This window comes from Fusarium keratoplasticum, chromosome 3 (genome assembly GCF_025433545.1).
Source record: "Fusarium keratoplasticum isolate Fu6.1 chromosome 3, whole genome shotgun sequence".
In the NCBI taxonomy this organism is placed as follows: Eukaryota; Fungi; Ascomycota; class Sordariomycetes; order Hypocreales; family Nectriaceae; genus Fusarium; species Fusarium keratoplasticum.
The window spans coordinates 317810-344871 of record NC_070531.1 but is presented as its reverse complement, the minus strand read 5'-3'; the positions used below and the strand labels follow the sequence as shown (position 1 = coordinate 344871).

At 52.1% G+C, this 27062-nt stretch overlaps 12 protein-coding genes across 12 annotated transcripts; 4 read left to right on the top strand and 8 right to left on the bottom strand.

The window, feature by feature from the left end:
* Positions 1-3142: 3142 nt before the first annotated feature.
* On the bottom strand, positions 3143-3821 carry NCS57_00348200 (uncharacterized protein). Its single transcript, XM_053053475.1, has 2 exons — positions 3384-3821; positions 3143-3334 (listed from the first exon to the last, which is right to left on the bottom strand). The coding sequence occupies exons 1-2, from the start codon at positions 3455-3457 to the stop codon at positions 3187-3189; spliced, it is 222 nt and encodes a 73-aa protein (XP_052915635.1). The 5' UTR covers positions 3458-3821; the 3' UTR covers positions 3143-3186.
* A 1882-nt stretch (positions 3822-5703) lies between these two features.
* Positions 5704-6244, bottom strand: NCS57_00348100 (uncharacterized protein; the record flags this gene model as incomplete). Its single annotated transcript, XM_053053474.1, has 2 exons — positions 5704-5912; positions 5959-6244. 2 exons carry the CDS (start codon positions 6242-6244, stop codon positions 5704-5706), a joined length of 495 nt encoding a protein of 164 aa, XP_052915634.1.
* A 2138-nt stretch (positions 6245-8382) lies between these two features.
* On the bottom strand, positions 8383-8730 carry NCS57_00348000 (uncharacterized protein; the record flags this gene model as incomplete). Its single annotated transcript, XM_053053473.1, has 1 exon — positions 8383-8730. One exon carries the CDS (start codon positions 8728-8730, stop codon positions 8383-8385), a length of 348 nt encoding a protein of 115 aa, XP_052915633.1.
* Positions 8731-9437: 707 nt separating this feature from the next.
* On the top strand, positions 9438-10205 carry NCS57_00347900 (F-box domain-containing protein; the record flags this gene model as incomplete). Its single annotated transcript, XM_053053472.1, has 1 exon — positions 9438-10205. One exon carries the CDS (start codon positions 9438-9440, stop codon positions 10203-10205), a length of 768 nt encoding a protein of 255 aa, XP_052915632.1.
* A 1372-nt stretch (positions 10206-11577) lies between these two features.
* On the bottom strand, positions 11578-12819 carry NCS57_00347800 (uncharacterized protein; the record flags this gene model as incomplete). Its single annotated transcript, XM_053053471.1, has 2 exons — positions 11578-12396; positions 12448-12819. The coding sequence occupies 2 exons, from the start codon at positions 12817-12819 to the stop codon at positions 11578-11580; spliced, it is 1191 nt and encodes a 396-aa protein (XP_052915631.1).
* Positions 12820-14291: 1472 nt separating this feature from the next.
* Positions 14292-15659, top strand: NCS57_00347700 (uncharacterized protein; the record flags this gene model as incomplete). Its single annotated transcript, XM_053053470.1, has 1 exon — positions 14292-15659. The coding sequence occupies one exon, from the start codon at positions 14292-14294 to the stop codon at positions 15657-15659; it is 1368 nt and encodes a 455-aa protein (XP_052915630.1).
* Positions 15660-16889: 1230 nt separating this feature from the next.
* Positions 16890-17456, bottom strand: NCS57_00347600 (uncharacterized protein; the record flags this gene model as incomplete). Its single annotated transcript, XM_053053469.1, has 1 exon — positions 16890-17456. One exon carries the CDS (start codon positions 17454-17456, stop codon positions 16890-16892), a length of 567 nt encoding a protein of 188 aa, XP_052915629.1.
* A 260-nt stretch (positions 17457-17716) lies between these two features.
* On the bottom strand, positions 17717-18076 carry NCS57_00347500 (uncharacterized protein; the record flags this gene model as incomplete). The annotated part of the gene is made up of 1 exon (XM_053053468.1): positions 17717-18076. Exon 1 carries the CDS (start codon positions 18065-18067, stop codon positions 17717-17719), a length of 351 nt encoding a protein of 116 aa, XP_052915628.1. The 5' UTR covers positions 18068-18076.
* A 195-nt stretch (positions 18077-18271) lies between these two features.
* On the bottom strand, positions 18272-18807 carry NCS57_00347400 (uncharacterized protein; the record flags this gene model as incomplete). Its single annotated transcript, XM_053053467.1, has 2 exons — positions 18272-18521; positions 18569-18807. The coding sequence occupies 2 exons, from the start codon at positions 18805-18807 to the stop codon at positions 18272-18274; spliced, it is 489 nt and encodes a 162-aa protein (XP_052915627.1).
* Positions 18808-19064: 257 nt separating this feature from the next.
* Positions 19065-20011, top strand: NCS57_00347300 (uncharacterized protein; the record flags this gene model as incomplete). The annotated part of the gene is made up of 3 exons (XM_053053466.1): positions 19065-19210; positions 19259-19423; positions 19477-20011. Exons 1-3 carry the CDS (start codon positions 19074-19076, stop codon positions 20009-20011), a joined length of 837 nt encoding a protein of 278 aa, XP_052915626.1. The 5' UTR covers positions 19065-19073.
* A 282-nt stretch (positions 20012-20293) lies between these two features.
* NCS57_00347200 (uncharacterized protein) lies at positions 20294-20833 on the top strand (the record flags this gene model as incomplete). The annotated part of the gene is made up of 2 exons (XM_053053465.1): positions 20294-20638; positions 20693-20833. Exons 1-2 carry the CDS (start codon positions 20303-20305, stop codon positions 20831-20833), a joined length of 477 nt encoding a protein of 158 aa, XP_052915625.1. The 5' UTR covers positions 20294-20302.
* A 2657-nt stretch (positions 20834-23490) lies between these two features.
* On the bottom strand, positions 23491-24629 carry NCS57_00347100 (uncharacterized protein; the record flags this gene model as incomplete). Its single annotated transcript, XM_053053464.1, has 2 exons — positions 23491-24203; positions 24260-24629. 2 exons carry the CDS (start codon positions 24627-24629, stop codon positions 23491-23493), a joined length of 1083 nt encoding a protein of 360 aa, XP_052915624.1.
* Between the last annotated feature and the right edge of the window lie 2433 nt (positions 24630-27062).

Below are 27062 nucleotides of genomic sequence, written 5' to 3'. Positions count from 1 at the left end.
CAAGCGACGGCGAAATGTGGGAACGCTCCATACGAGTGTTCTTCTTTATGGACAAGATTCTCCCTCTGAATCTAGGATCACAGCTGCATTCAACTACGACCTGGAACATCCCGTTGATGCCGTCTTGATTGTTGGGACACAATTGTCAATCACCTCGCTGTTTAAATTTGCAGATAAGCTTTGTCGAGCAGCCAGGACGCATAGCCCAGGCGGGTTGGTCGTATGGGTGAGCAAGACGCCGCCAACAGTTGCAGAAGCATTCCGATCTCTCATTAACTTCGAGTATATCGGAGACTGTGACGAGTTTTCACGGCAACTGCTCCCTTTACTCATTCAGTACCACCTTATGGCGGGCGAGAATATCAGGGGCATGAAGGAAGACCTTGCGCGTCTTATGACAGGACTGGCTACTCTCGAAGGGCTACTTGGAGACCCAAGCCTGCTCCAGCAATCTGATACACAGAACGCGGCATCGCAAGGAACTTCCCTGTCCGGAGGTCCCAGGGGGGGGGCCGGCGACCAGGAGAATAACGACAGGGCCCATGATGACCGCAGCGCAAATGGCCAATTCGACTTTGCAGCACTTTGGACCAGAGTCAAAACAGAATTGGGGGATTTCCGGAGCGGGTTGACAAGTCTCGAAAACAGGGTCGAACAGCAAGAAATGCCACCCACTGAGCCGCCTGAGGAAGATGAGGGGCAGAACGAGGAGATTTTTGGCCAAGAGAACACTGCCACGGAGTATGAAACTACGCCGCAGCTTATCCAGGGAGCCAATCGCCGTGACGGCGAGCCAGATACCAATTCTGATGAGAGGCCTCAGGAACTGCCCGAAGCTCTGAGAGAGAAGAGGAAAGCGGACCGGCATACCGCCAACACGAAGAGGCGGAGGACGACCGGGAACGTCTTGGTTGATGCAGTTCCGCCGCCACGTAGGAGCGGGCGGACCCATGGACTCAATCATCGAGTCACCCTCGAAAGGCCGATCGAGGGTGAAGCTATTGCTGATGATGTTCGCGGCCTTGTGTCGGCTGTCTTGAGCAGGGAAGCCATCCAGCGGTTCGTCGAGGCTGTGAAGCACTCAAAACAGCCACGGGCAGAGCGAGCTCGTAAGCCTCTCGATGAGATTGACCTGGAAGACGGCGACCCGGCCTATAGGTCAATAGCGCTGAGGGGTATGCAGTTGAGTTATAGCGAAGAGAGGACGACTTTCGAGCGCATCTTTACCAGGTATGATCAACTCCAATACGCCCTAGGCTACCAAGCCCTGAAGGACGAAAGAGGCTACGACAAGCTGCCACCCAACATCGTCACCGAGGTCTGCCGGATGAATGGGGTGAGTAGGGAGACCAGCAAGAAGCGAAACAAGACGGGAAATAAATGGAATAAAGTCTGTGCAAGATTGAGGCACGGCGCGGGACTCCTGGCATTTCTCCCCTCTTCAGGTGAATACCTAGCCCTCGCAGAAGAGAGAAGCAGAGAGAGTCTTCAAAGATTTCACGACAAACTGCAGGGCAATGGCCATTTCGAGTCGATATGTGCTGTGGCGATAGCCTGGTTTGAGGCCGTAGATCAAGGGAAGCAGTTCAATCATAGCGAGGACGTCAACTGGGATGACCTGGAGGAGGGAGAGATTTTAGAGAGGCTTCAGCAATTAACGGCAACGGTATAGGCGCAAATCAAGAATTTTTTTTCAACTTGTAGAATACAATCGACACTTTTCTGGTCAAATCGACTCAATCGTAGGGGGAACCATTCCCCTAGCTTAGTAAGGCATGTAACGTCGGTGGTGCAGATGGCATCACATGGCTCAGCCCGCTTATCATCCAGCCACGATGTAAGGTGCTAGAGCACACTTAGTGGTTAAGGCGCTATAAGTCAGTGGTTATTAAGTGTTATGTTTGGATCAAAGGGCGCTGTAATCTTTGGCATTCTGTCGCACCGAGCCCTCTCGACTTCAGTGTAATTGAGAAAAACTGGCCTCGAAACCTCTGTATTGACTATGGAATTATCCTGTCGTCGTACCGGCTCCCAGTCTCGCGGCTCCCATTGTCAACTGATCCTTTCCCATCGACACCGCCTAGCCCCACTGTCTACCTAACACGCCTGAAAAAACACATCACTCTAATGCTTCCACAAATGCTTGCTAAACGGGGTCAAGCGTACGAATTGCTTGATCTTAGGACACAGCGGGCAGCAAAATAGACCCCGTGAATTGCTGAAGTCCTTGGGAAGTGGCCTGGTCCCCTTGGATTCAGATTTCTCTGCAAGCAGATCCAGGATACGCTGGGGAACAGCCACAGGCCATTCAAAAAGACCGAACCGAGTCCCCGGTACATTCATATGTATGTCTCTCAAGCTAGGCAGTGATAGAGGATAAATCTCCCGCTTTTTGCTGTCTATTTGAGGGAGGTAATAGTTCTCTGATAGGACTGGTTCGGGTGATGCGTTCACGTGGCTAACAGCAACAGTAGAACGTGCCCGGGCCGTATTCAGGCTAGATGGCAAGGGGCGGAGAGAAGACCAGATCGGTCGTGAGATAAGCTGTGGTCGATTCTCTGACCCTATGGTAGAGGACTTGGTTGCGGTTGCCTCTGAGGTTAGCAACCCACCTTGACCATGTTCAATTGGACCGTTACAGCCATCAGTATGCGTATCTGCATTGCCAAAGATCAGCACATCCCCAGTACCCAGCAAAGACTTAAAGTGCGTACCTGAAAGCGAAGGAGACTCCCCAATTCTGTCTTGCAGAGCGCGGGATACCGTTCGTCTCTCAAGGAAAGCTCTCACAACCCTCCAATGCGGAATGACTGAGGGATTCAAACATGACTCATTGAGAATATGAAGCTCCTCGGCCGTCACCCAGCCCACTGCACTCTTGTCTGGGAAGTCTGGACCAGCGAAGAATGCGACAGGGAACTCTTGCTTGGACGAGAGCGGCCCACCATCTTCGTACCCATCTCGCCATTTGAGCTGCTGTGCATCAGCATCAAAGGTAAGGGGTGTGGGCAGGCTCTTCAAGAGTCCGAGGCTTCCCAAAGTTCTCGAGGCACTGGCCCCAGTGAGGCCGGTATGGGGAAGGAGAAGGGCCACCAGCCAGCGTTGAGACTGCTTCCGGTATGCAAAATAAAGTTCTCCTTCTCTAGGGGTGTGTGGTGGCATCGGGGCGATTGATCTGCCCGCAACTCATCGCCAAAAGCCCACGAAACACGTCGTCTCGGCAGTATTGATTTCTTGGCATGCGTAAGGCTTGACTTGAGAGTATGTCTGTATATTGATCTCCACCGTTGTGGCGTTTGCGACTGGACTGGGGCGATGGAGATCGCCGGCGCTTCTAGGATTGAGTTAACAAGAGCTCTCAACACCGCGACCTAGATACGTACAATCTTGACATGAATGACTGCATCTTCAGCCACAAGCCGTTGCTGTCCTTCGAGATCAGATAGGAGATTATCATAGCAAGCCATTGAACCCTGGAGGTTCAACAGATCCACATCATGAGGTCTCGAGAGAACAGCTGCCCATGTATCCCTGATCCTGCCAATCACTTGGAAGATCCTGTACCTAAGTAGATTGAGCTGTGGCGGATGCGCGAAGCTCTCCGCCGACAAGCTTTGTTTGGTTATGGAGAGTCTGATCGGGCCTGAGACTTTTGTGGTCTCCAAGCTCCCCAGGAAGCCGCGGTGTTCTGCCATGACTGCTCGAAGAATAGGCAGGTCTGCACATGCAGGGTAGGAAGAGATGTAGTTCCATAACTCTAGGATTTGCAGTACAGTATGAAGATGCATATCGTTGAGAGCACGGCGTTTGGGAAAAGGCATGGTGGCGTTGATGAGAAAAGAGTTTGCTTAGAGTATTGTGAAAAAAGTAGAAGATAGGAGGCGATCAGTTTTGCTGGCTTGGCTCGCCAACCCCGGGGACAGCAGGCCACTTCTTTTAACTACGGAACGGACCAAAGGATGGTTCTAGCATTCTGAGTGCACACGCAAGTTCTCGCAGTGTTTCTAATTTGAGAGAGCGAGTGCAACCACCCTCGATGTGATACAACACACTACCAATGCCTCATGCGGAGAATCCACTGACATGAGGCCAGAAAAGTTTGCTAGCGCACACCATCTCCTGACTACCTTGTCGCCGCTTGACTGCCCGTTGCCAGTGGTCTAGCCGGGTGCCCATGCCGTAAGCGCCGGGACAATGGCCCCACCTACCTCCGTTTCGGCGGTTGCATTCGGTGTGGGACCGGCCCCCCCAAACGGCAGCCCGGGGAGCTCGCCGTAGAGAGTGTAGTCACCCTTGTCCTTTGGTTTCAATCTTCGGTTGTCCGAGAAATGTGACTTTGGAGGTGGTATGCATTGAATGGGGGTCTTAAAATAGGATCTGACAGCGCGTAATTGAACCATGTTATGATCCTAGCTAGCCTTCGGTCGTATCGTCAACAAGGACCGACCTCCACCTGCGTAACTAGACTAAATCTCATCAACCACACCTGGCGGGCATACATCACGCGCGAGGCGCCTCCACCTTTCCCATTGCTGAAATAGCACCTCGTGAGCTTTGGGTTTCCTTTGACGAACCTCCTTGACCTGGTAGCTCCAGGGCTTCCCGACTGCGGTAAAGTGAATAACTTGAGCTTGATGGTATAAATCCTCCAAATCTTCCGTAGATGCTGATGTGGTTGCCGAGTCGAACCATGGAGGCGCGTTCCAATCTCCCCAATGGCTATTCAAGGTGGTATACTTTCCCGAAAGTCGCAATGGCCTGTCTTGGAATAGGACGTTTATGATATCAATGTCGTACTGCTGGGGTAAAGGGTCGGCCAGAGCATGTTGAACAAGGCGCCATTGTCCAGGTGTTGGCTTTATTAGCATGAGATTACTGCTCAAGTATGTCGCATCCAGCCAATATGCACTTGGGGCAAGGAAGTCTTGCATCGGAAGGTCAAAGAGATGATCCAGATTGCCAAGAACCAGCTGGTCTGCATCAAGTGTAATGATCCTTTGTAAGCTCGGATCTATCTCGTGTATCCGGAAAGACGCGAGTTTGAGCAAGCAACCACGATAGTAAGAGATCGTATCGTGATGAAGGGGCATCGGCTCTTCCTCGATGATCCTTGCTCCTAAGGACTCCAAAAGAGGTCGATATCGTGTGGATACATCACGTGAAAGAAAGATAATGACATGGTGTTTCGTATTGAAAAAAAAATTGAGAAGGTATATGTTGACCGCAGCAGAACATGCGTATGTATCCTGAGTGGCATAAAAGACATAAGCGTAAGAAGACCCTGATGGTTTTGGGTGGAAATTCAAGGCGAAAAGTGTAAGTGCAATGAGAGCCATAAGGCCGAGCAACTTGATAGGAGTTGGGGCGAGGAGAGCAGGCATTTTTCTGAAATTGTAGCGATCGATGGGAGGAAAAGCTCAAAGGGGAGCGAGAGACCAACATTTTAAATCACAGACAGAGGGTGCCCCCCAGAACCGGGCCGACGGCCTACTACCCCCGAGGCGGCCCCACTTTTCATTCCTCGGGGGCCGACCTGCAGGCCTTTCATGGACGGAGTCAATGCGGGATTTTGTTGGGCCTGAGCCCCCCATTTCATAGCGGTCTATTGATAACAAGTTCAGTGTGATGCTGGCTCCCTTGTGTGATCCGACCTGCGACCACCTAGGATATGGAGGAGGAGGAGGAGGGTCATCCACACATTTTCTAACCTTGGAGAAGTGCATCATGTGCCAGTGCCAAAAAGAGTTCCTGGTCCTCTTCACTTTCAAGTGCAAGCCCGTCTGCCAGTGACAGAACAATTTCCTCTTCACTTTCACCAAAACATCCTGAGCGAAAGATATTGCTTACTTCATCTACAATCATAGCCTCATCATAGGGAATATCTTCCAGTACGGAATCCAGGCCAAAAGACCCTACAGCTGTCAGTGTGACCTCTAAGTTGGATCGTCAATGACTGACCATCAGATCCTGCTGGCGACCTCAGCTCGAAGGCGAGCTCTGGAGCCTCGGAGGCGGTGAGTGAAGAATAGGTCGAGATACTGTGTGTATCGCTGGGAGAGCTCGGCGCAGGACTGAAGAGAAGTGAATTTTGATGCTCACAGTCGAAGCACCTCAAGTCATCCAGAAGCTGGGGCCCGGCTGGGTCGTCTTCAAAATCGAAACCCTCAGGGTTGACAGACGGCCAGATTACATGCAGTGTACGAAGGAGGCCTTCCGGTATCCAGTCTTGGTCAGTGCTAGCCATTGTGTTCTTCGAGATGCAGTAGAACATGTATCCCCAGTCTATGATGATGTACAGGTCGTCTTTCTATTCAAGAGGTTAAATCTAGCACAGTTGAGATTCAGTGCGTGAGTGCTGGTAAGATTGACCGAAACGGTCACGTGGATTTCACCAGCTCTCATCGCCAGTACCGGCAAACAGCCATTGTGTACAGGATAGAGTACTGGTAAGGCTTAGGGTGTGTGATTCCTGGATACCGGTAAGCGCCTGGGTGCGCGTGCCTTGGTTGCCAGTAATAGGGCACACGTGTGTGAGGCGGTTACCAGCAAGCAGCCAGAGAAGATCGCCTGTTTACTGGTAGAGGTGGTTACGGTACGCCGGAGTTACTGGCAAGCTGTATTACCGGTACGCATTTGTTACCGGCAAGCTGTATGAACTAGGTTGCTGGTACATATTTGTTACTAGTAAGCCATATGAAATGGTTGCCGGTATGTATTTGTTACTGGCAAGCCATGTAACTGGGGTACCAGTACCTTATGGTTACCGGCAACTACCTTAAGCGCTGTTACCAGTCACATAAGCTTTTGGATGTGCATATGGTGCTGGTAACAAACGAGATATGGGCAGGGAATTGACTAGTAACACACAGGTTGCGCGCCTCCTGGTTACCATCAACATGACCCCTCCAGCCGTGGGCTTTGCCAGTAACCGTGTTAAAAATAACCAACCCCCTGCTAAAATTGACGGAGCCCGCGTTGCTAGTAAAGTCAGGCTTACCGCGCGGGAGACCTACTTTACCAGCAACCGCGTTAAAAATAACCAACCCCCCTGCTAAAATTGACGGAGCCCGCGTTGCTAGCAAAGTCAGGCTTACCGCGGGATCAGAGTCAATGTCGATGCGCATGGAGTACTGGTAAAGGCTTAATGTAAGTCTGGGCATAGAGATTATCCATGGTTCCCAGTAACTCTCCGAGGGGCGAAAAGTCGCCGCGAACACTTATAATCCGGGGTCAGCTGCACTCGGGAGAGTAGAGATGAGAATGTACTACGAATCGTCAAGTTTCCATAATGCTCTTTGATTTGTTCTGTGTACTCTTTGCAGTTGCAATTTCCCCTTTTGTCTTCTGCCATTCGTGGGTTGAACGCCTGATGCGTATTGAGCTCAATGGGACTATGATTGGAGACCCAGGATACATCCGGGGAACGATGTCTCGCCTTGACCCTGCCTTCACCGACACTGTCATGCAATCACTGCTGACTGACTTCGACGAGCCCATTTGCAAGGCAACACAGGCTACTAGACGGTACAGCGTCGAGTTCCCCGCCCTCAAAGCTCATGCGGGGGACTTCGTCGCACTTCAGTATCAGGAGAATGGTCATGTGACGATGCTGCGGAACTCACCACACAAAGCAGGCAGCGGGGAAGTGTTCGTGTATGGAACTTCCATGCCTCATGGGAACGACCACCTGGCCTCGGTTTATGGGGCGTGGAATCGAGAGGGCACGGGGGGTAGTGCCCGTGGTAGGCTACTGGGTACCTGGAGCTTTGATGATGGCCAGTGCTACCAAATCAATGATAGCTACCTCTCACGTGAAAGGCAGAGGCTGTTTCCAAAAACTGCCCTGTACCCTTCAGGAGCCGACCTGTGGTGCCAGATTGACGTTCGGCTCCCCTCTGATATCTCCAACTGGTATACCCTTTACTGGATCTGGGTTTGGCCCAACCTCGGCCCCAGCGTATCAGAGGAGATTTACACCAGCTGCATGGACATCAAAGTGCTCCCAGGGACTCAGGAGGGTAGCTTGGGTTTTGTACAGGGGCAGGACTTGAACTTTGCGGCTATTGAGGAACAGATGAATTATTAAGCGCAATTGGAGGACAGAACACTATCTTTGCATCCAGAACAGAGGTCCAATCGAAAGATCATTCTATGTTTTCATCTGCCACTCTTGTACTGTAGCATCACTCAACCAGGCCACGGATCCTCATCAACAGTACAACGTTGCTCCAGAAGTCGTTCAGGGCGTTCTCAAAGGTATACTGTGTTTAGAACATCTGGCGCTAACTGCGCTCCACTGCGAGCGATGATGTAATGGTAGTCATCATGCTGAGCAGGTAGTTCTTTCGTGATAGTTGTAGGAACCCCGTGCAAGATGCATCTCTAGATTCGAAGCATCCAGATGTATAGCGTCTTCTGTGTTTGCACGTAGAGACCTGTTCCAGGAGGAAACTTGGCGACACGGTCCGTGCCAATCTTCAGGGAAGGCTTTTCGGCTTGGCTCAACAGAGGCTCCGATTCAGCAGTTTGCAGAGCTTTCTGATGCACGCGGCGAATTTCGAATAAGCTGCTTGCTGGACGGTCAAGAGGTTCACCGTCAATATGAGTGGTCTTCACTCCGTGTCCAGTAATATGAAAATCAGTGACTTTCACTGAGATATGGCGAGTTCGATGGCGTGCTTTACCCATGTTGACGCTGTATAGGCCATTACTTTTCAAATCCCAAACCATTGTGAAAGAGGGAGATGTCCGTGCTCTTGACCGTATAGAGTATAAAGAACGATGGCAAGAGAAAGAATATGGCTACAGCAATGAGAATTTCGAAGAGCTTATATATATGCCATGGGGTGCCATTTAGTTTATGCGAGACGGAATATAGCCGGTGGTGATTACGTAGTAATATATTATAATCAGTGTGTCAGGTTTGGACTTGCTTAACTTCATTCTAAAATTAGCTACTGGCTGGGTCTAAGAGCAGAGGACTACTGATAATGCTGGGGAGGGGGGAGCAAGGGAGGTACGTGTTGATGATCTGATTCTTTCATTTTTCTTTTCTATCTTTGGACCGTGGAAGTCCGGGTGTCTCGGGATCGTGAAGTTGTGATAGCCAGTCATAATGCTCGGCTAAGCGCTTGCTCGGCGACGGACGGGCCCCACAACGTCCACACTCGCCGGCCCCGGAGGTCCGGAGGTGGGTGTGGGTCTCGGGCTTTCGGGGGACTTTTGCATCTGCTCATGCGCCGAGGGAGATCTGTTGTGGGATGATGGGCGGCTACATTGAACAGGACCTACCTGCTCGTGGTGTTCAGGATTGGCTGCTCAGGGTGAGATATTGGCCATAAATAGAGACAATGACAGCCCTCCTAGTGCTTCACTAACCAGCCAGCCTTCCTCATCATTGACCCGAGATTACTTTTGAACTCCACTCTCAAGTTACCATGCCTCCCCGTTCCTGCAAAGGAACACCACGCCGCAAACACAAGGCAAGGAGGCGGATGCTCCGTACCCGATCGCCCCCACTCCTCGATCTACCGGTGGAGGTGATACTCCTGGTCTTTGAGCACCTGCCGGACTTGAAAAGCCTCTCCTCAGTTGCTGAAGCCTGCCGGGCGATGCACAATGTGTTTCGCAGGCACAGCGAGGTCCTCATCACGCGTATACTCTCAAAGAGCTGTGGTGGCGTATGGAACAGCCCCAATCCATACGCAGATATCTGCCAGATCACCGCAGATCTGGAATTTGCAGTGCATCGTCAATTCTTGCTACAATCACACGTCGAAGACGCCTTCGCGGTTGCCTGGCGTCTCTTTACCGCGATGGAACTGGAAGAAATCCTCTACCCGATTGCTCGGGAGCTTGCCTGGGGCTACCACCTCGACGGCCGGACCCAGGACGCCATCAGGTTCCTGAAGGCAATTCATCACCACCAGAAACCGTATATGCTCCCCTCTTGCCGGAGCATCTCGCCCGCTTTGCTGCCTGTGGCAAGGTTGCTGCATTACTTCCTTGATGATGCCAACGACACGGCACAATGCGAATTAGTTGCCAAAGAGATCAAACATCTTGCCGAGCTCAAGAACCGCTACACTACATTCCTCTGGCTTACCAACCTCACATCTGAGCAGAGCAGGAACTGTGTGTTCACGCTTTTCTTCCCGCCACAGCCGCCTTTTGTTTTGCATTCAGAGCCTCTGATGCACGTTTAGACGGAGAGTGAGTTGGGTTGCATGTCTAGTGTTCTCTTTGTGTCTTTGCGTACGTGGCACCAACAAGATTTGCATTGGACTATTTTACCTCAACTATAAGAATAAATAAAGAATGAAAGAATTGTCTGATAGCCCCCGTTTATGTCTTCATAGTTTGACATGCTGCGCCGTGTGTAGATCCCTTCACTCACCCTTTGATGCGAGCTGGTGGAAATCGGGGCGGACTTTGAGGCTCTCCTCCCTCAGGATGTTTCTTACTGACTTTTTCTTCGTCAAGGCTCTACCACTGTGAGGCAGCCTAATAGCTAAATCGTAGAGTACTGACAATCTATTAGAAAAGCGATAGAACAATTATATTAGATACCTACCTTGAGACTTTGAATATGCGAAGGACGCGGCGCCTCGTGGTTCTGTGCAAAGCGGGTGGTCTGGAGTCCCACACTCCCCTGTGCTGCCCCCTGGAGCACCATCGTCGGCCGCGCCCTTGGTGGGGGCGCTTGCGTTTCTTCCTGTTGAACTGGAAACCCCCAAAGCATCCTCGAAGGACATTTCACTGAGAAGGGACCACACAATGGTCATGGTCTGGATGAAGTTTCGTGGGTCATTTAAATGAGGCTGGCTTCTCAGAACATTCTGGATCCTTTGAGCCACATCGCGAGGAACTTCTCCAGAGAATGCCGATGCAAGGCAGATGTATACACGCCCACGGCCGCTTTTTGGCGAAACCTGAGAGTTGTCTCCGGCATCCATGGTGCTAGGGAGAAATAAGTCGAAGGAGTTGACGGGTATCTTCCAATGACTGAATAGTGAATCTAAGTATTGAAGCTCCTAAAATTAAATCTCTGTTGCGCCGACTCGAATTAATTCAACGTGCCCTTGTCTTATTTAGACGCATTTTACATGCTAATATTAAAACATGTGATAAGAAAGAGGCGAGGGGCGAGTTTAGGCCGGCATGGCGAACTGCACCTTTCAGATGATCGGAAAAGTTCAAGTTAAGCGTGAAGGTGAGTAACTTGGAAGTCGACGTAGATGGCATCCTAGAAGCAGTTCGTTCTATGGCTTCAGTCGTAGTTCCATGCCGAAGCCAAGTAATCGACAAAGAAATAGGTGCTAGACTTTCACGGATTGAGTTATGCATATGGTCTTCTTGTCGCCAAACTTAACTCTCAGTAATTATTACTACACTTCAAATTGGTCTCTAAGAACATCGAATAAGCTAACGTGACCCATCCTACACTGTCCAGCCGGCCCGTGACGTCAATAGCAATTTAGATGGCCTTCCCTCTGCAATTCCTAAGAATAACTAGATATAACTCAAGCAGCTCCCAGAAGCCTATTGGCTTTATTCAAGTAAGAAATTTGACGACTTCTAAGAGCCCTCTGACTCCACCGAGTCAGAGACCGTAACACCCAGGTTACCTCCAGACTTAACTTGCTCAGGTCCTTGGGACACGGAGACTGGCGATCCGTGCTCCCTAGTTCCAAATAGCGGCGCCTTTGTAGATGACGATGCCTTGGAAGCCGAGGAGGTGAAATCGGGTGGCAATGGTGATGCGCTTCCAAATAGTTTGTTTGCTGTGCCTCCAAAAATCGTTGTGTACGATGGTGCCTTGGAAGCCGAGGAGGTGAAATCGGGTGGCAATGGTGATGCGCTAAATAGTGCGTTTGATGTGCTTCCAAATAGCGGCGCCTTTGTAGATGACGACGCCTTGGAAGCCAAGGAGGTGAAATTGGGTGGCATCCAGTTCGGAGCGAGAGTATGTCCAAGAGTCGCGGGCGCTTCGGAGAAGGGGTTTGCGAGCTCCTTCTGCTGTCTCGAAGAAAAGTCGGGTGGCTGCCAAGGGGAAGAACCGAACGGCCCACGAGACCCAGCCTTGAACCCAGCCTTCTCCAAGCCCGCCCACCAATCCAGAGGGTAAAGGCGAGGCTCCTCCAGCAGTCTTTGCAGCTTGTCTTCTGAAAGAGGGAGCTGGACTTGCTGTGCGAAGTCACTAGCCTCATTGTTGAAGGCACCACGAGTTAGAGCCTTATACCTGAGTACGGCTTCCTGGTCCCTCTGGTGAGATTGTTCTCTCTCAGCCTGTCTCGCCTGATACTCCTTGAATTTTTCTTGGTACCAATCCGGGGTGTCATATAGTTCGATTGAGACCGTGTTCCTAGGACTCCAAACATCCTCATGTTCATTACGCTGTAATAAGTCCGTTAGCAGCGCGGAGTATTCAAACTGACAATCACTAACCTCCATTATCATCTCTGGCAAGAGTTTGCAAACGATGATTGTGTAGAGCTTGACGTTAGGGTGACAGTTAATCTTGCGATCTCGATCAAAAGCCAGCCTAAGACGCCAGATTTCATCCCAGGCCGGAACCTCCTCCCAAATATCGAGGGACCGCATCATCTGGTTTCGGACTGTTTCGAAAATACTCTTCTCTTTTGCAAGGCATTTGATGAACAAGTCGTCACGCTGGGTCCAGGCATTTAATACACCGGCGAGGGCCTCGGCATGTTTAGGCGTCAAACCCCGATCACACCAGTATGAAATGAGGTTCTCCATATAGATACCCGTGACGGAGCTCTCGATGAGATCGAGAGGGATTCGTACTCTGGACATTTTTGGAAGAAGAGGAGGGGATGAATGATTGTATGGCTGAGCTGTTGATAGCAGAGGAGGTAGAAGGGCAGTTAAATATTTGATGTGCTAGAAATAGCATGTATTATAAATCGTTCACGAGACGTGTAGAAAAGCAAGGCGCTTAGAAGTCAGGTCGCGGCAGTCGAGAGCTAGATCGACAGACGGCGTTCCCGTCTCAGTCATTTCCCCGAGTAGACGGGCAGCACCCCCATCTAGGCTCAGGCACAACAACGTTCGGCTACGGCGCCTAACTTGCCGGACCACGAACGGGCGCTTGAGCCTCAGCATCGGACAAGTCTGGAGTTGAAGGGCCTTGTTTTATTGGAGGAGAAGCTACTGCAAGTCGCCGTAAAATTGAGATCCACGGGAACAGTTCACGCGCTTATCAACAGATAGATTCACAGGTCCGGGGAACCAGGTGCTTCGGCCCCAGGGTCACGAGTGGCTACTGCCAACCATCAATTGATCGAGAGTTATATTTAGCTAAACCACCCGCCTCCACTAACGCTCGCGTTTCCCCGATTGGCATAGTTGTGTGAACTCCACTACGGAACTACTTTCGCTTAGGGGCGTTTGCCGCCCAGGGGCATGCACCAGATCGCTGCGCAGTGATTTCTCACGCACTGCCATGCGCCCATATATCCTGGGCAATTGTCTTTCCCGGTATTCGTCAAAGGCCTCCCTGTACCACGATGGCGTTTCGTTCAAGCGACACGATCTCATAACGGGGTCACGCCTCAGCTATTGCCTCTGTCAGCTCGACGGCCCCGGGGAGGAGAATATTCACGCACGCAACGTTGTGCTAGTCGCATTGGAAGAACATGGGCAACGCATGTGAAAAGCGTCTTGATGTCTTCCGGGATACTTGCGGCGGAGGATTTCCCGGCATCAATCCGTCCTCTTAGAAGACATACCTCCTGCCATGCGGGCACCTCTTCGTAATGCTCAAAATTATTGACTAGAAGGTGGCCGACGTCCCTAAAAGTTGGCACTGGTATACTCGAGACTTTGTGGAACAGCTCAGAGGTGGATGAGCCGCTTAAGCATCGATTAACAATCTCACCCTCCTCCTGGCTATAGCCCAGGCTACGCCAGTATGTCAGCAGGTCATACATGTACTGACCAGAGACGCCTTGGTGATGAAAAGTTGAAAGATCCATCGTCGAGTCTGTGATTTATCGAAGCAAAAACGACTCTCATGGCTGGCCTCCATTATATATGGCTGTCGGGAGGCTAAATTTCACCCGCTCCGAAAATAGATGCCCACGCCTCAAGTGTCAATTCTAGCGAGGCAGACCAGGCCAGACGGATGGATGGAGTGTTACTTCTAACAGCGGCGTATAACTTCAACCTTGACGCCGTTGCAATTTTGCCGCTGACTACAATCATTCTCAATGACTCTGAGTTTTCAACTTTTCCTATTCTTTCGCCAGGCATTCACTCAACCGACCATGTCTCATCAGGTCAAACTCCAAAAGGCTATCAGCAAGCTCAACGTCGATGACTCCTTAGCACTGAAGCAGGCGTTTGCTGGCGATGCCCTCCTGGAGCGCTGCCACAACACACGCATCAATCCTTCTGCCTACTTATCCAAGGCTTTCAAGCATCCAATCACCCTCTTAACGGCTATGTTCGATACTGGCTGTGTGATCAGCGGCTCTCGAGCGCTGGACTTCTTCATTCCTGGCTCAGCTAGAGTCGATTCTGACTGGGATTTTTACGTTCCTGGGTACAAAGAGTCGGTCGCCGACATGATCAGCGCCTTGTCGGTCTGTGGAGTAACCTGGAATTCTGAAGTAGATGCCATCACGACGGCTCTTCTGCGAGACGGACGAGTGGAGGTGAGCACCAATGTGTTGGAGGCTCTCATGTCATGGGTCGCAGACTCTGATCCAGGCGTGGCAACGGAGCTGTTGGGCGACGTGGTTTATGAGATCACGCTGTCTTTCAAATCACTTAGGTGCACCCTCCCTTCAGCGAGGAGCTATACGATTTCTCGGGGTGCTGACGGCAAGACCTACGTCGAGCCACCCGACAACCCCCAAATCTCCTCTTATGAAGACGCCTACGAGAGCTCTTCTGGCCAGTCTTTCAACATAATGCACGGCTCCGTTGAGACTTCCCAAGGCATTCAACCTGTTCAGTTGATCATTGGGTGTTATTACCAAGGCATTAGAAGCTGTTTGAGCTTTATCAAAGACTTCTATGCCACCCACGTCCAGTGTTTCATCGGCGGATGGTGTGCGGCTCACATGTATTACTATCATGCTAGCAGAAAGCAGCCAACGCTCTGGGAACGGAGTCATGACTCAAGAGCTGTCAGGAAGGCGATAGCAAAGTATCAAGATCGGGGCTACTCGTTCCGACCTTCTGAGTCTCGTGAGCCCACTATCCGCCGCTTCCATGACGATCAAACGATGTTTCTGGACTACGGGGACATTTACCGAGCCTTTATCCGTAAACCAAACTTCGACATGGTCGACGGCTGGCTTGCTGACCGGCGCCGCAACATTGAATCGATCCACTGGGTGGAGTTTGAGAGGAAGCTCTCGGCCATGTATAGTCCTTTGGAGGCTTGCGCAAGAGGTCGAGCTTCATTCGCGTCCGAGAAGTTTGGACTTCCCCTATGCCGACTCCGACGCCTGGCAGATATCGTGGCTCTGAATACTCCGGAGTCGGATTGCATGCGATCCAAGTCGTTCTACAGCAGCGTGAGGAAAACAATAGCGGGCACGGAGTGGACCGTCAGGGAAGCGGCAAGGTCAGGTGGGGTTTACTGTGCTCTGCATGACGCGAATCCTTGGTCATGGACAATGTAATTTAGTAGTTGTTGTGGAAATAGTTTATAGTCGCGATTCATAGTCGCGATTCAAGAGGCATTTGCTCATTTACTCGTCCCTTGCCCGAGACTGGGTCGACCACCGACTTCATCCTTGGGACGAATCGCGAAGTAGGTGACCTCGGGGGCTGTTCGCCAGGTGGCTAGCATGAGGGTCGTGGAAATCGAGACGAACTCCCGAGTCAAATCCCGAGGCAACGCAGTCAGACACCGTCAAGGAAGGTTGGTCAGAAAGAAAGTGACAGGCGCCCTTGAGAAGGTGACAGGGGTAAAGGAGGTCAATGGGACCTTTTGTAACGTGGAAAAGTCCCCGAGAGGTCCGGGAATTGATCGTATTCTCACTGATGCATTTGCTACTATAACTATGAGGGTTAGCGTGGACCCGACAGAACGGTTTGGGGTGCCACACCAACCTGGCTGAGCCAGGTCAGACTTGACGGCACAGGAAGTTGATAAGCGAGCTGCTCAGAATGGTGACAGCATGGTTCGACTCCGAGCAGTATATTGGGGGAGCCAAGTTCGGCGTGTATTTGAATGACCAAATGCTTCACTACTTTTCTTGAGAAAACTATCCTCTCTCACCATGAGCTCTTCTAACCCGTTTTATGCGAACCCAGAAACCTCATGTTGCGCAGCATCATCGCTATTAGCCGAAGAACGACGCCGCAGTGGCCGTACTAATCTCGCGCTCATGGTGTGCCAAAACCGCCTGGCACTTCTCGAGGCCTTGCTTGAAGACGCACAGCATCAGCTGGGGGAGCTACGTTGGGAGAACCAACGTCTTGTGCTTACTGTGCGTCACTTGGTGAGAAGCTCGTGTTCGGAATTCCTCCGTTTCTTTGCTAACACCTGGAAGGACTCCCTGGACATGATGTATCAGAACACTAGGAACTGACGGTGCCGGGAGCCAACAAGTGAGGGAAGGGGAAACAAGCTCGCCTACGGCTGACGCTCGGCGCCTGCCGTTTTCGGTTTAGGGTGTACCGGCAGAGCGGTTACCCCTGGTATCAGCCATCAACGGTCGGCAAGTGAGATTAGGTTTCACTACACCACTATGGCGTCAGCTAGGAGTGAATCATGCAACCTCGTCCAGCCTTATCACCAAGAAACAGGGAAATAGGAGTATTAATTTAGGTCAATCTCAGAAATGAACTGATCAATTGCCGGTCCCCCTCTCATCGACCCATACGATCGGCCAATTTGACCCAGTCTATTCGTCCGAACCACTGTTCAGCTTTCCACCCTTGTTCTTCCGTGCAGGAGCCCTTCGGCGGGGTTTGATGACCGGGGAGGGCAGTTGTAGAGGGGAAGGCGATCGAGGTGGCCCCATGTCGAAGTCGATCATCTCCTGTTCCTTCGGGGTCCCTTCCCAATCCATTTCGGTGTTTCCCGGCAGCAGAGCGGGAATCACGGCGTGATCCAGTGAATAGCTGGCGGCATTCGCGCGAATGGAGAGAATGAACTCGTGTCCACCCTTATCCAGCAGCTGAACGTCCGTGTGGATGTTGATCCAAGGGAAGTAGGCGGTCTTAAGTCCGGGATAGAAAGTCAAGGTGACTCGAGGACAATGAAGGACATCGACGATTTTGGGAATAAGTTCCTGGGGTTTATCCGCCAGAATGCAATCAAACCAGTAGTGGATATTGCCCCCGTCGTCTGAAAATGATTCATACTTGGAAAATATATTGCCATCGTGATCTTTGCATTCGAGAAGGGCATAGATACCCTGGATTGGGGTCATGTTGAAGTCAATGACCTTGCAGGTGATGGGTGCCATTGTGGGGGGAAGGACTTGGGAAACTCGAACTGTGCTTGCTGGAGACTCTACCCTCGATGCACAGGCACCAAATTATATAGCGCATTGACTTAACTTGACAGCTCTTAATCAAGGACTCCTAATGCTAACATCTCAGCTCACAACCCTCGGCGCCCGAGAGGCTGTCGAAGCGCGCGAAGTCACCGGCGAAGTACATGAAGAATCCTTTACTGGCCCAAGGCCAGAGCTTAGCCGCCGAGAGGTATACATGTGAAGAACGTTCAAACCCAATCATCTTCGTCGAATGGCCCTGGCGCGATGTCGCCATGCAGCTCGCTCGGGAGCCCCCCGAATTCCTCCTCATGAAAGGTTTCGATGGCCGAACGAATGGCACCAAAAACCTTGGCAGTGTGCCGTTCCTGCCCCTCCAGCCTTTGGCGGTATTTCGAGTTGAGGGCCTCGAGGATCGCAATTCTCTTTTGCAAGGTCTTGATCTGCCCCTTCAAATGTGTAATCTGAGTGTTGCCAGGATCCATTGTTTGGCCGGAGCATACAACCGTTCCCGGCTTAGCCTTTCCGGCAGACTCGCCCTTGAGCGGGAGCGGCGGCAGGTGTTTCTCGGTTGTGGGCATGTTGACGGGGGATGGTGATGAACGTTGGAAGAGCGCGCGTGCTCCGCAGGCGCGGGCAAGGGACTTAAATTGGTTGCATGAAGCAGAGGTACAAAGTACAATACCTCCCGCCGCTCGGGCCTTATCTAGCACACCCACCACTACTCATGCGAGTGCGTATGTACATTACATGCAAGCGTTAAATGACCCCGCATTAGCTCCAGGTCAAGTGACTAGCCCCGTTTCAACGTCGTCGTCCTCGACGCTCCATCCAAGCAAATGGTTCACCAGCTCACGAGTGAACACCCTCAAGCTCTTCCGGAGACTTTCGATACTCTTTTGAAAATCCTCCACAGCGCTAAGAATTTTTGGCAGCGCTCTATCTATATTGAACGAAATCTGGTTTAGTTGATAGTTGCCAGCTGTGACAGTCCTCTCCAGATCTTCCAGTCGCAGTGAAATGGTTTGCAAGACACTATCGGTATCAGCACAGCTCTTCAAGATGCACCCCACGCAACTCACCGTTTGAGGTCTTCATTGGAGGAGTCAGATGCAGGCACCTGGCAACCATTGCCCGTCATCTCCGGGTACCCCAAAGCTTGCATGTTCGCCTGGGGGGCGGATAAGGACGAGCCATTGGTAGCGTCGGCAAGGGACTGGAGAGTGGATGGGTCAAAATCTAGCGAAGGCAGGCTGGCGTAATCCGCCGGCTCTAGAACTTGGGAAAAGTCAAAAAGAGTGTCGTTGTTGCTGGCGTCCATGATGGGCGTTGGAATGAGGGAAGAGACTGTGATGCTGTGTCGTTCCCAAACGGACAGGACAAGCTCAGCCTTAAAAGGAGTCTCAGCAGACATGCGAATAATAATTTTATGGGCCAGGGCGCTTATCGAGCGCGAAAAAGGGCACTGGTTGATTAATTTTAGACTTGAGGTTCGGTCACGATTGCTGCTAATAAACGCGCGCGCATACTTAACCGCCTTCCTCCATCCTGCTGTCTTCCAATTGAGCAACTCATCATCTATCCATCATGATGTACCCAAAGTTTTCACTCGCGCTCACGGCCCTCTTCCTGCACGAAGCATGGGCGTTCTCGCTGCAGTACCCCTTGTGCCTGGCGGAGCCCGTCCTGGCGCTTGACGCTGGAAGATCCACCCTCTCTGCCGTGTAAGCTCCGGTCACGCAAAGTCTAGTTCCAAAATTAACGCCCGTCAGCGTCCATTTCCCAACGGAGACACGCTGTGAGGCCACCCTGTACTTCTCAGACACCTCGTTTCTCCCGATCCGGTATACCTTCAAGCCACTGTCCTGTGATGGAGGGCAGGTCCTGAACTTTAAAGTACCGGAGGGAAGCCCAAACGGGGACGTCGACGTGATATGGTACTGACCCCTGACCCAGAGGAGAGGCAGGTTCAGCGGCTAACTCGCCACAGGCAATGCGCTGGCTTGGCCCCAAGCTGCAACCACGGCGTGATCTCCGGGGGCCGTGCCGACTCTTCCATCCCTTCAGAAGCAGATGGCCAGGTTGGCTGCCTGGTGGAGACCTTTGAGACAAAGACGACTTTGGCCACTGTAACCAGATCGTCGAGGACTTTTGTAGAAACGGTGCCCACTGTCCTCGTTACTTCGAGCACGAGCTTCCTGTCCGCACCGACCGAGACCAAGACTCAGAGTTCAGGGCCTCCGGATACAGATAGCACCGAGCCAGCAAAGAGTACGGGCCCGAGCACCTCCGATGGGTCCTCCGCCGCCTCTGGGTCCTCCACCGCCTCATCGGCTGTAGAGACCCTCGAGGTGCCCAGGGAAGAAGCCAAGACTACGTCTACGGAACGGCAAACCACTGGAGATGGTGTGTTTGAGAGCACTGCTTCGAAGATGTCTACTACTCTCGTACCTGCTCTCACGGCCTCGATCGTCTCCACTCTCACGGTCTATCATACCGTAACGGCCAAGTGTACGGCGTCGTAAGCTCCACAGCTGTGCCGCGCCCGCCGGCTCCGGCCCCCGGAGGTGTGCATCCCCGGGAGGGTTCCGCACTCCGGGGTTGCCGATCCTCTGCCAGCCGGGGCCTGTCTGCACTGCTAGTGGAGTGGATCTTTCAGTTGTATCACCTGCAGGCTGGGTGGCCATGTCACATTCACCTGTCCAATTGTAATCAGTTTCTGGCACCTTGTGTCGTTGGTAGTTGTAATATAAATGCTGTTGCTCTGACCCAGTGAAGGTTTCCATCCTCACGCATAATTGAACATATCTTTTACAATGACTCGTGAGGCGCTGCCTTCTCTTCGGCCTCAAGATTCGGCTCAGGGTATGAGACTCGGCATGGATGACTCTCGTCGGAGAGGACGGCCCTCTCTTAGTCTACAGCTGGAGCCTGCGGCGGCGGACACGCATCCTACTCTTCGCGCAGCCTATGCCTTTCTCTACAACGAGTTGCACCAGTTCCAGGACTCCATGGAGGACCTCAAGCGCCAGTCCCGCCGCGAGCATGAGGATCTTCGGCGCGAGGTCAGGGACCTGACGCTCCAGACCCAAGACGTTCTTCGCGAAATTCAAGAGTTAAAGCAGGTGATTAATGCTTCGACGAACTTGATGGTGTGGCCCCCCTCTTTTCCCAATGCACAGGGACAGCTATTCTAATGTGAGAAGGTAATGAGCTATGACTCCCGTTTCTATGGGCCTCGCTCCATACCAAGTCCGTATTCCTCAAGTCCCATCACCCCGCAGGCAATGGATTGGGTTCTCTTCTCAACGGCTCATAACACTCCACCCCAATCAGGGCAGCTGTGATCCTTTGCTTCTATATACATCTCTATGCTTGGAGTCGTAAATGAATAGGTAGAATTCCTAGCTGTGGGCGAGATGCAGCAGTACCGTTGTGATAGCTGCCGTATACTTTCTTGGGAGGTTTGATTGGCCTCTTGAAGGCTTATTTTAAACATGGATTAATTATGAAGAGTTGGGCAAGCCGCTTTACAATGGAATTCGTGCGCGTGCCATATTCGAGTGACCTATCGATGAGTGACTTTGGTGAGGGGGTGGTTACAGGTGAAGAACGGCTGAGACCAAGTCTATCGAGTTTAGACGCCGGCGGTGGGCTTTATTTAGCGCCTCAGTGCCGAGCGCCTACGAGCTCGAAATCGCGAGCGCGGATCAATACTCTCTGATACGGAGCATCATCCGACAATGGTCTCACCAAACATGGATGACCAAATGGTAATCGACGATGACCCCCCCCCCCCCCCCGTGCCTGCCCCGTCACCCACATCCACAGAGTCGAGAAGGGAGCAGCTGAGCCGAGCTCTGGTTTGCCTAGATACGACGCTTGCGTTTATGAACAACATGGAGCAGGTATATAGATTCTGGGTAGAATCGCTGCCGGAGACTGCTGTGCCTCGTGATATCACGGAGTCGATATCAGGCGCTGCAGCGGCGTTTCATTTCCTGGAATGCACCATCAGCAACCGGGGTTATCCACAGCGGTTGAGTCGTCTGGGCCATGTCGCCTTGACGAGCATGTTAGACAGGCTGAAAGGGGCCATAGCTGTCAGCAGGCGGCAAGGAAAACTCAGGTCGGGTTCAGGTCGTAGGAAAGCCTCGATAGCTATGGATCTTTACCTCGATTCTCAGGGAACTATTTAGAACCGAGCACAGGCGAAGAAGCAATTAAACCGGCGAATGCATACCAGCCGACGCTGGACCGAACCCGCGGGGTGCTGCCTGCCCCTCATGGTGATCTACTCCGACGCCGCTGAGAAGTTGGTGTCCGTCCAAACCTATCCCCCACCATGGCGCTATTAAGAGCAGTAAGTAGTCATGTTGTGGGATCTATCGGCTTAGGTTTAGTTGAGGCTTCGAACAAGTTGAAGCTGGTCGCCGAAGCTGCTGCGCAACATGGCACCTCGCAGGCACACGAAACACACAAATAGGTGATGGAAATTAAAACAGTCTTATTGGTAGAATGCTGAAAGATATAAAATCTTGCAGGTGGTCAAGGATTGGTCCTTCCGACTCAGCTGTATATCTGAGTTCACTACCTAGTTTACGTGGACATGAGTTCAGCACACGTAGAAATGACTCTAGTGGATTGTAGACAAAATAGTAACACTATTGATATGATTCCAAATACCTAAAACTTGGTCATTGCTGTTATCAGCGCATCTTCAGGGTCTAAATACGGAGCTGTCGCTGGAGAACTCTTTCTGTTTGGGATTGGCGGGTCGAGATCCTCGCACTCGAGCCAGAACATGTCAGAGTCTAGCCCAGTCTGCGCATGTCCTACTGGCTCCCCTTCATCTGGAACTGGGTTCATGGCGGTTTCTATTGCATCCCCCATCGGAGTTTCACCTTGGATCTGATTTGATGACTGCCCCTCTTCAATGCCCCTGACGGGCGATGTCTGTGGGGCAGGTTCGGGCACCGGCAGCGTGGGATATTGCACGCCAGCTACCGTTGGCACCAAGGTGGCGTCCTCAGTTTGCTGATGCGAAAGCCCGCCTCGAGCCCCTTGCGCCGCTTCAGAAGCTCCAGCAGTTGAGGTGTCTATGTACATATCATCTGGGACCACAGTTGATGGCATTGGCTGTTGCATATGAGGCACTATGAGTGGAAACATTTCTTGATCTTCGGCTCGATGGGATTCCACCTCGGCTTCAAGGCGCTCTTGGGATAATAGAGTCCGTGCTTGGGGTCGTGCTTTTGTCTTTGCATTCTTATTAGGTTGGGTCTTGGAGCTCGCTGCCATTCGTTTTATTTCGGCTGGGTCTTTCCTAGGCGTGCCTGCAAGGGAAGCAGCGGCATGCCTCATCGTGCCTTGTTTAAGGCGTTTATGCCCCTGGTCCTTCGGGGTTCGCCCTGATGGCAGATCCTTCGGGGTCCGTCCTGGCGGGGGATCCTTCTGCTTCTGTTGTCTCTGATGGGACTCCAGGCCATCCATTTCATCATTGAGGGATTCGGATGCCGCCAGCTGGTGCAATACTGTGGCGGCGTCGACAGCCGGCTTGCTCTGATCAATACTCAGACGACAGCGTCCGAAGAAGGCATGAACAAAATCAGCTTTGACGAGTAATGGATCCGGCTCGGACTCTGCAGGTTCTTGCGCAGCTCCCTCAAGGCTGGGGAGGAAGGAGCATTCCCTCAGTTTCTGAAACACACTAATCGTGGGCATCCCGCCGCGCCAGCCGGACATCGTCTCTGAGAGCGAGTGACCCTTTGGAATAGTTCGCGGGACTTCTGAAGAAGAAAGCTGTATCCCTTCGAGGATTTTCCAGTTGCGATAGCCCAAGCAGAGCGCACCCATGCAAAGGCGACGTTTATAGCTGTCGTCGATGAAAGCGTCCATTCCGTAGCCTTTCACGTCTTGTAGCGGAGAGACAGATCCGAGGAAAGGAAACAGACGAAGAGCCATGAGGATCAACTGTACAAACGCGCCCTTTGCATCTAAAGGCTCATGGATTGTAAGATAATGCCCTTCTCTGACCTCCGCATAGTTCCCGACCCACCTCCAGTCTCTGCCCAGATTCTCGACCAAGCTCTCTGGTGGCCTTTGGGAACGTCGAAGGCTTCCCTCGGCGCCTTTTTCTCCTCTTAACCTCGATGTGGTTCGCCAATATCTTGGCGCCCATGGTCAGGTACCGCATGTTCTCATGGAAGGTGAGGATGCTTGGGATGACGGCCTTGATCTTGACGATGTTATCAAGGAGCTTATCTCTCTGTGCCTGGTTGGAGATGTTTGGGAATAGAGATCCTTTCGCCATCTCGTCACGGATAGCTCGTCGATCCGTCTGACTCCGGGCAGGAGACTTAAACTGGACAAACCGGACTGTATACGGATCCAGGTAGCGCTCTTGGTCTTCGAGGCCTTCGAAAATCTCATCCCAGATCTTGCGCATGTGATCTCTCCAATACACGACGATCAGCTCGTCTACATGAGCTGCCAGGTGCTTGGCCCAGTTCCCCAATTTCATGTCCTCCCATAGCCCTGGTAACGAAGCCATGTCCTTCATGGCGCGCCAGATTTCGGACCGTAGGAATATCATCCACATGTGTTTTTCCTTGCCGGGAGGCAGTCTTTCGAGCCATTGCCGGCATAATCTTGGCTCCTTGTCATGCAGCAGCGCCTGCCTGCAGATCTCTCCATGACTATACTTATCAGGAAGCTCTACGCGACTGAGTCAGTGACGTGCGAGAGTGGAGTGGGGGGGGTTGGTTCTTCACCTGGCGGGATGGCATAGATTCGCACCGTGCACTCGTAGGAGTCTCCAAGCAAGCGCCTTGCCTGGTCAAGGCAGTGTTGCCCCAGCAGGCAATCGATTCTGTACTTATTGTTTACACAAGGTGTGTTGAGAAGCGTTTGCCGAAATCGCGAGCGGGTGATCTCTAGCTCCTCTAAGATGCAATCCAGCTCTTGCGGAGCCACAATGCCGGTGATTGGCTGGTCTTGGTCGTTGAGGAACTGCTGAAACTCGGTGACTGACGCCCGATCCGAGAAGGTTGTGGGGCACTCAGCAAACCCTTCTGAAGTCAGGAGCGAAAGGGGAACACGCATGCGCCCTTCAAGATATTCACCAAGGGAAGACGAAGCCATATTGTCAGCGTTTTAGTTAGACCCTGCGCGGGCTTGGGGGCCTGGCAAGAACATGGAGGACTTTATAGAGCCGTCCTCAGGGCTTAAATTTCGTTGGTGTTTTAAAAAAGAAACTACGGCTTTGGGTCAGGTTTATTTTAATCACCCCCCCCCCCAACCCCCGAAGCGTAATAAAAGAAAGGAGGCACCCGTATGCGCTCGAGGAGTTTTGATGCTGTCAGAAGAACTCACTATGTCATCGTCCAAGACTTTCCTAGAGCTTCAATCGAACGCCCCTGGCCTCCCGGGGCCGTACCTTGTTGAAAATCTAGCTCCTTATAAAATCCTCGATGATCTAGGGACGGCAAAGCCCAAGGCAATACTCGCAATTGGCAGCAGCTGCAAAAGACGGTTTGTGATGTCGAATTTCTTCGTCAACCACGGCCATAGAGATTGGTCAGTAGGACTCGCTTGCCAGCCCGATAATACGCTCATCTTTGACTGTGAGCTTCACCTTCAAGACGATGACGGTCAAGGCATGCCCCGCTTTCAGGCAAGGCGGCCGTGGGGTGGAGGTCTACATGGCCATGTGCTGGAGCATGCTGAGCGCGGGGCGGCGCACATCGCCTACAAGCTCTACGGGGAGGTGCTAGCGCCCTTCAGCGATGTCATCCTCGTCTTCGTTCCCGATCTCGGGTTCGGGGAAGTTGTTGAGCTCTTCTGTCGCTGGTTCAAGAGCGCAATGGAGAACAAGTTTCCCAAAGGCCAACGGATCTTGCTCCTGCATGAGAACATGCCGCAAGTCCAGCATGTCCATTCTCGTCTCGTAGCTGCCTTCGCGTCAATGCTCCGCAGCTCCGATGCTCTCAAAGCGTACACCAATGCAGATCTCCGACAAAGGTCCAGCGAGGCTTTCCACATCACGAATATCGCACTGGGGAGCTCGACGCTCACATCAGAGATAGACAGGGCGCTGGCAGACTCCGTTCTCCGGCGCGCCGGCCACTGCCTCGACTTCAAGGCGCCGCATTTTAAGTACCTTCTCCAGACAGCCATTCGCCACCATGCTGAACAACCGTCCGGCGCATTTGATGTCATCTCAGCCTCAAGGCTTCTCTCGCATCTCTCGCCAGATGGTCTGAGGGACGCGCTTGGCGAATTTCTGGGAAGTCGGCGAGACGTTGGCAGAACTGACGTTGCTCTTGTGGCCTCGGCCCTGGTCCTGGATGCCTACCCTGCAGGCGCGCATTGTGAGTATCGAGAACATTACGAAAGCAAGAGGGAAAGCCAATAACTAGATCGTGCGCAGGGTTTCCACCTGGGCATGTGTTTGAATATTTCTACCGTGAGGCTACCGAACACTGGGGAAGGCGGATGAGACGTCCGGAGTTTTCTCAAGACGTCAAGGTCAAATTTATCACCATTGCGACAAACAATCGTACTATGAAGTCCGCTGCTTTAGATGGTCACCTCATGCGTGTTCGGAGCGACTGGGCAATCAAAAACACCATGGCTGTGGCTAGCTGCTCGCTCTGCATCCTGCGAGCACCGCACTGGACTCTGGACTGCAGACACCGTTTCTGCAGAGAATGCATCCTTATTCATGGTACTCTCGAGGTTCCGTGGCGTCCTGAACTTCTCTCTTGTCCAGTATGCCAATGCCGAAACTCGTCGCCAATAGTCGTGAGACCCCCCACAGCGGGTAAAAGAATTCTCGACCTCAGAGGCACCAATGAAGAGAACGTGTTGCGCTTTCTGCGCGATCTCCGCTGCGGGATAGGCCTTAGCTCAATGGCTTTTAAAGAACATTTCGACGGGGTCGTAGGATCTAATGCCGGTGCGTTAGCCATCCTCATAGTTTCGGCCGCTGACCTATTCGTCGGTAGGGATATTTTTTATCGTCACTGCCTTTTTAGAAGGCTGGGATCTCGCCGATTGCGCCCACCACCTTGGCCACCTCAAAGCCGCACGACTTCGGCGTGGTGACACTGTGGCCTTTGGCAAACATCTAACATGGGATCTTAGTAACCCGCGGCTATACAATAATAAGGAAGTGTCGCTGGATTTTGGCAGAAAGATCTTGCGCCATCCGGGGCAGAGCAACAAGTTTGTTTCGCCGTAGCCGTTTCTAGACTGGAGACTGACATGCTAGAATAAGTGAGGAAGCAGAGGTTCACGTACGCTATAGCGGCGGTCCATATAGTCGAGAACTATTGGAGACCACCTCTAATTCCTTAATTGCGACTCTCTTCTACATCGAACTGAATACACTCCCGAGCTTCTATCGTGGTTCCGAGACATGCATGATTAGGCTTCAATGCCGTGTACCACCTGGCCCTGCGCTCCTCGATTTGGTGTACAGGCTATATAGGAGGAGGACACGTCTATGGTATGGAGCTGGGGCGTTAGATCAGACCGAAATTGAACTCTGCACAGATGATGTCGTGCGTCGCT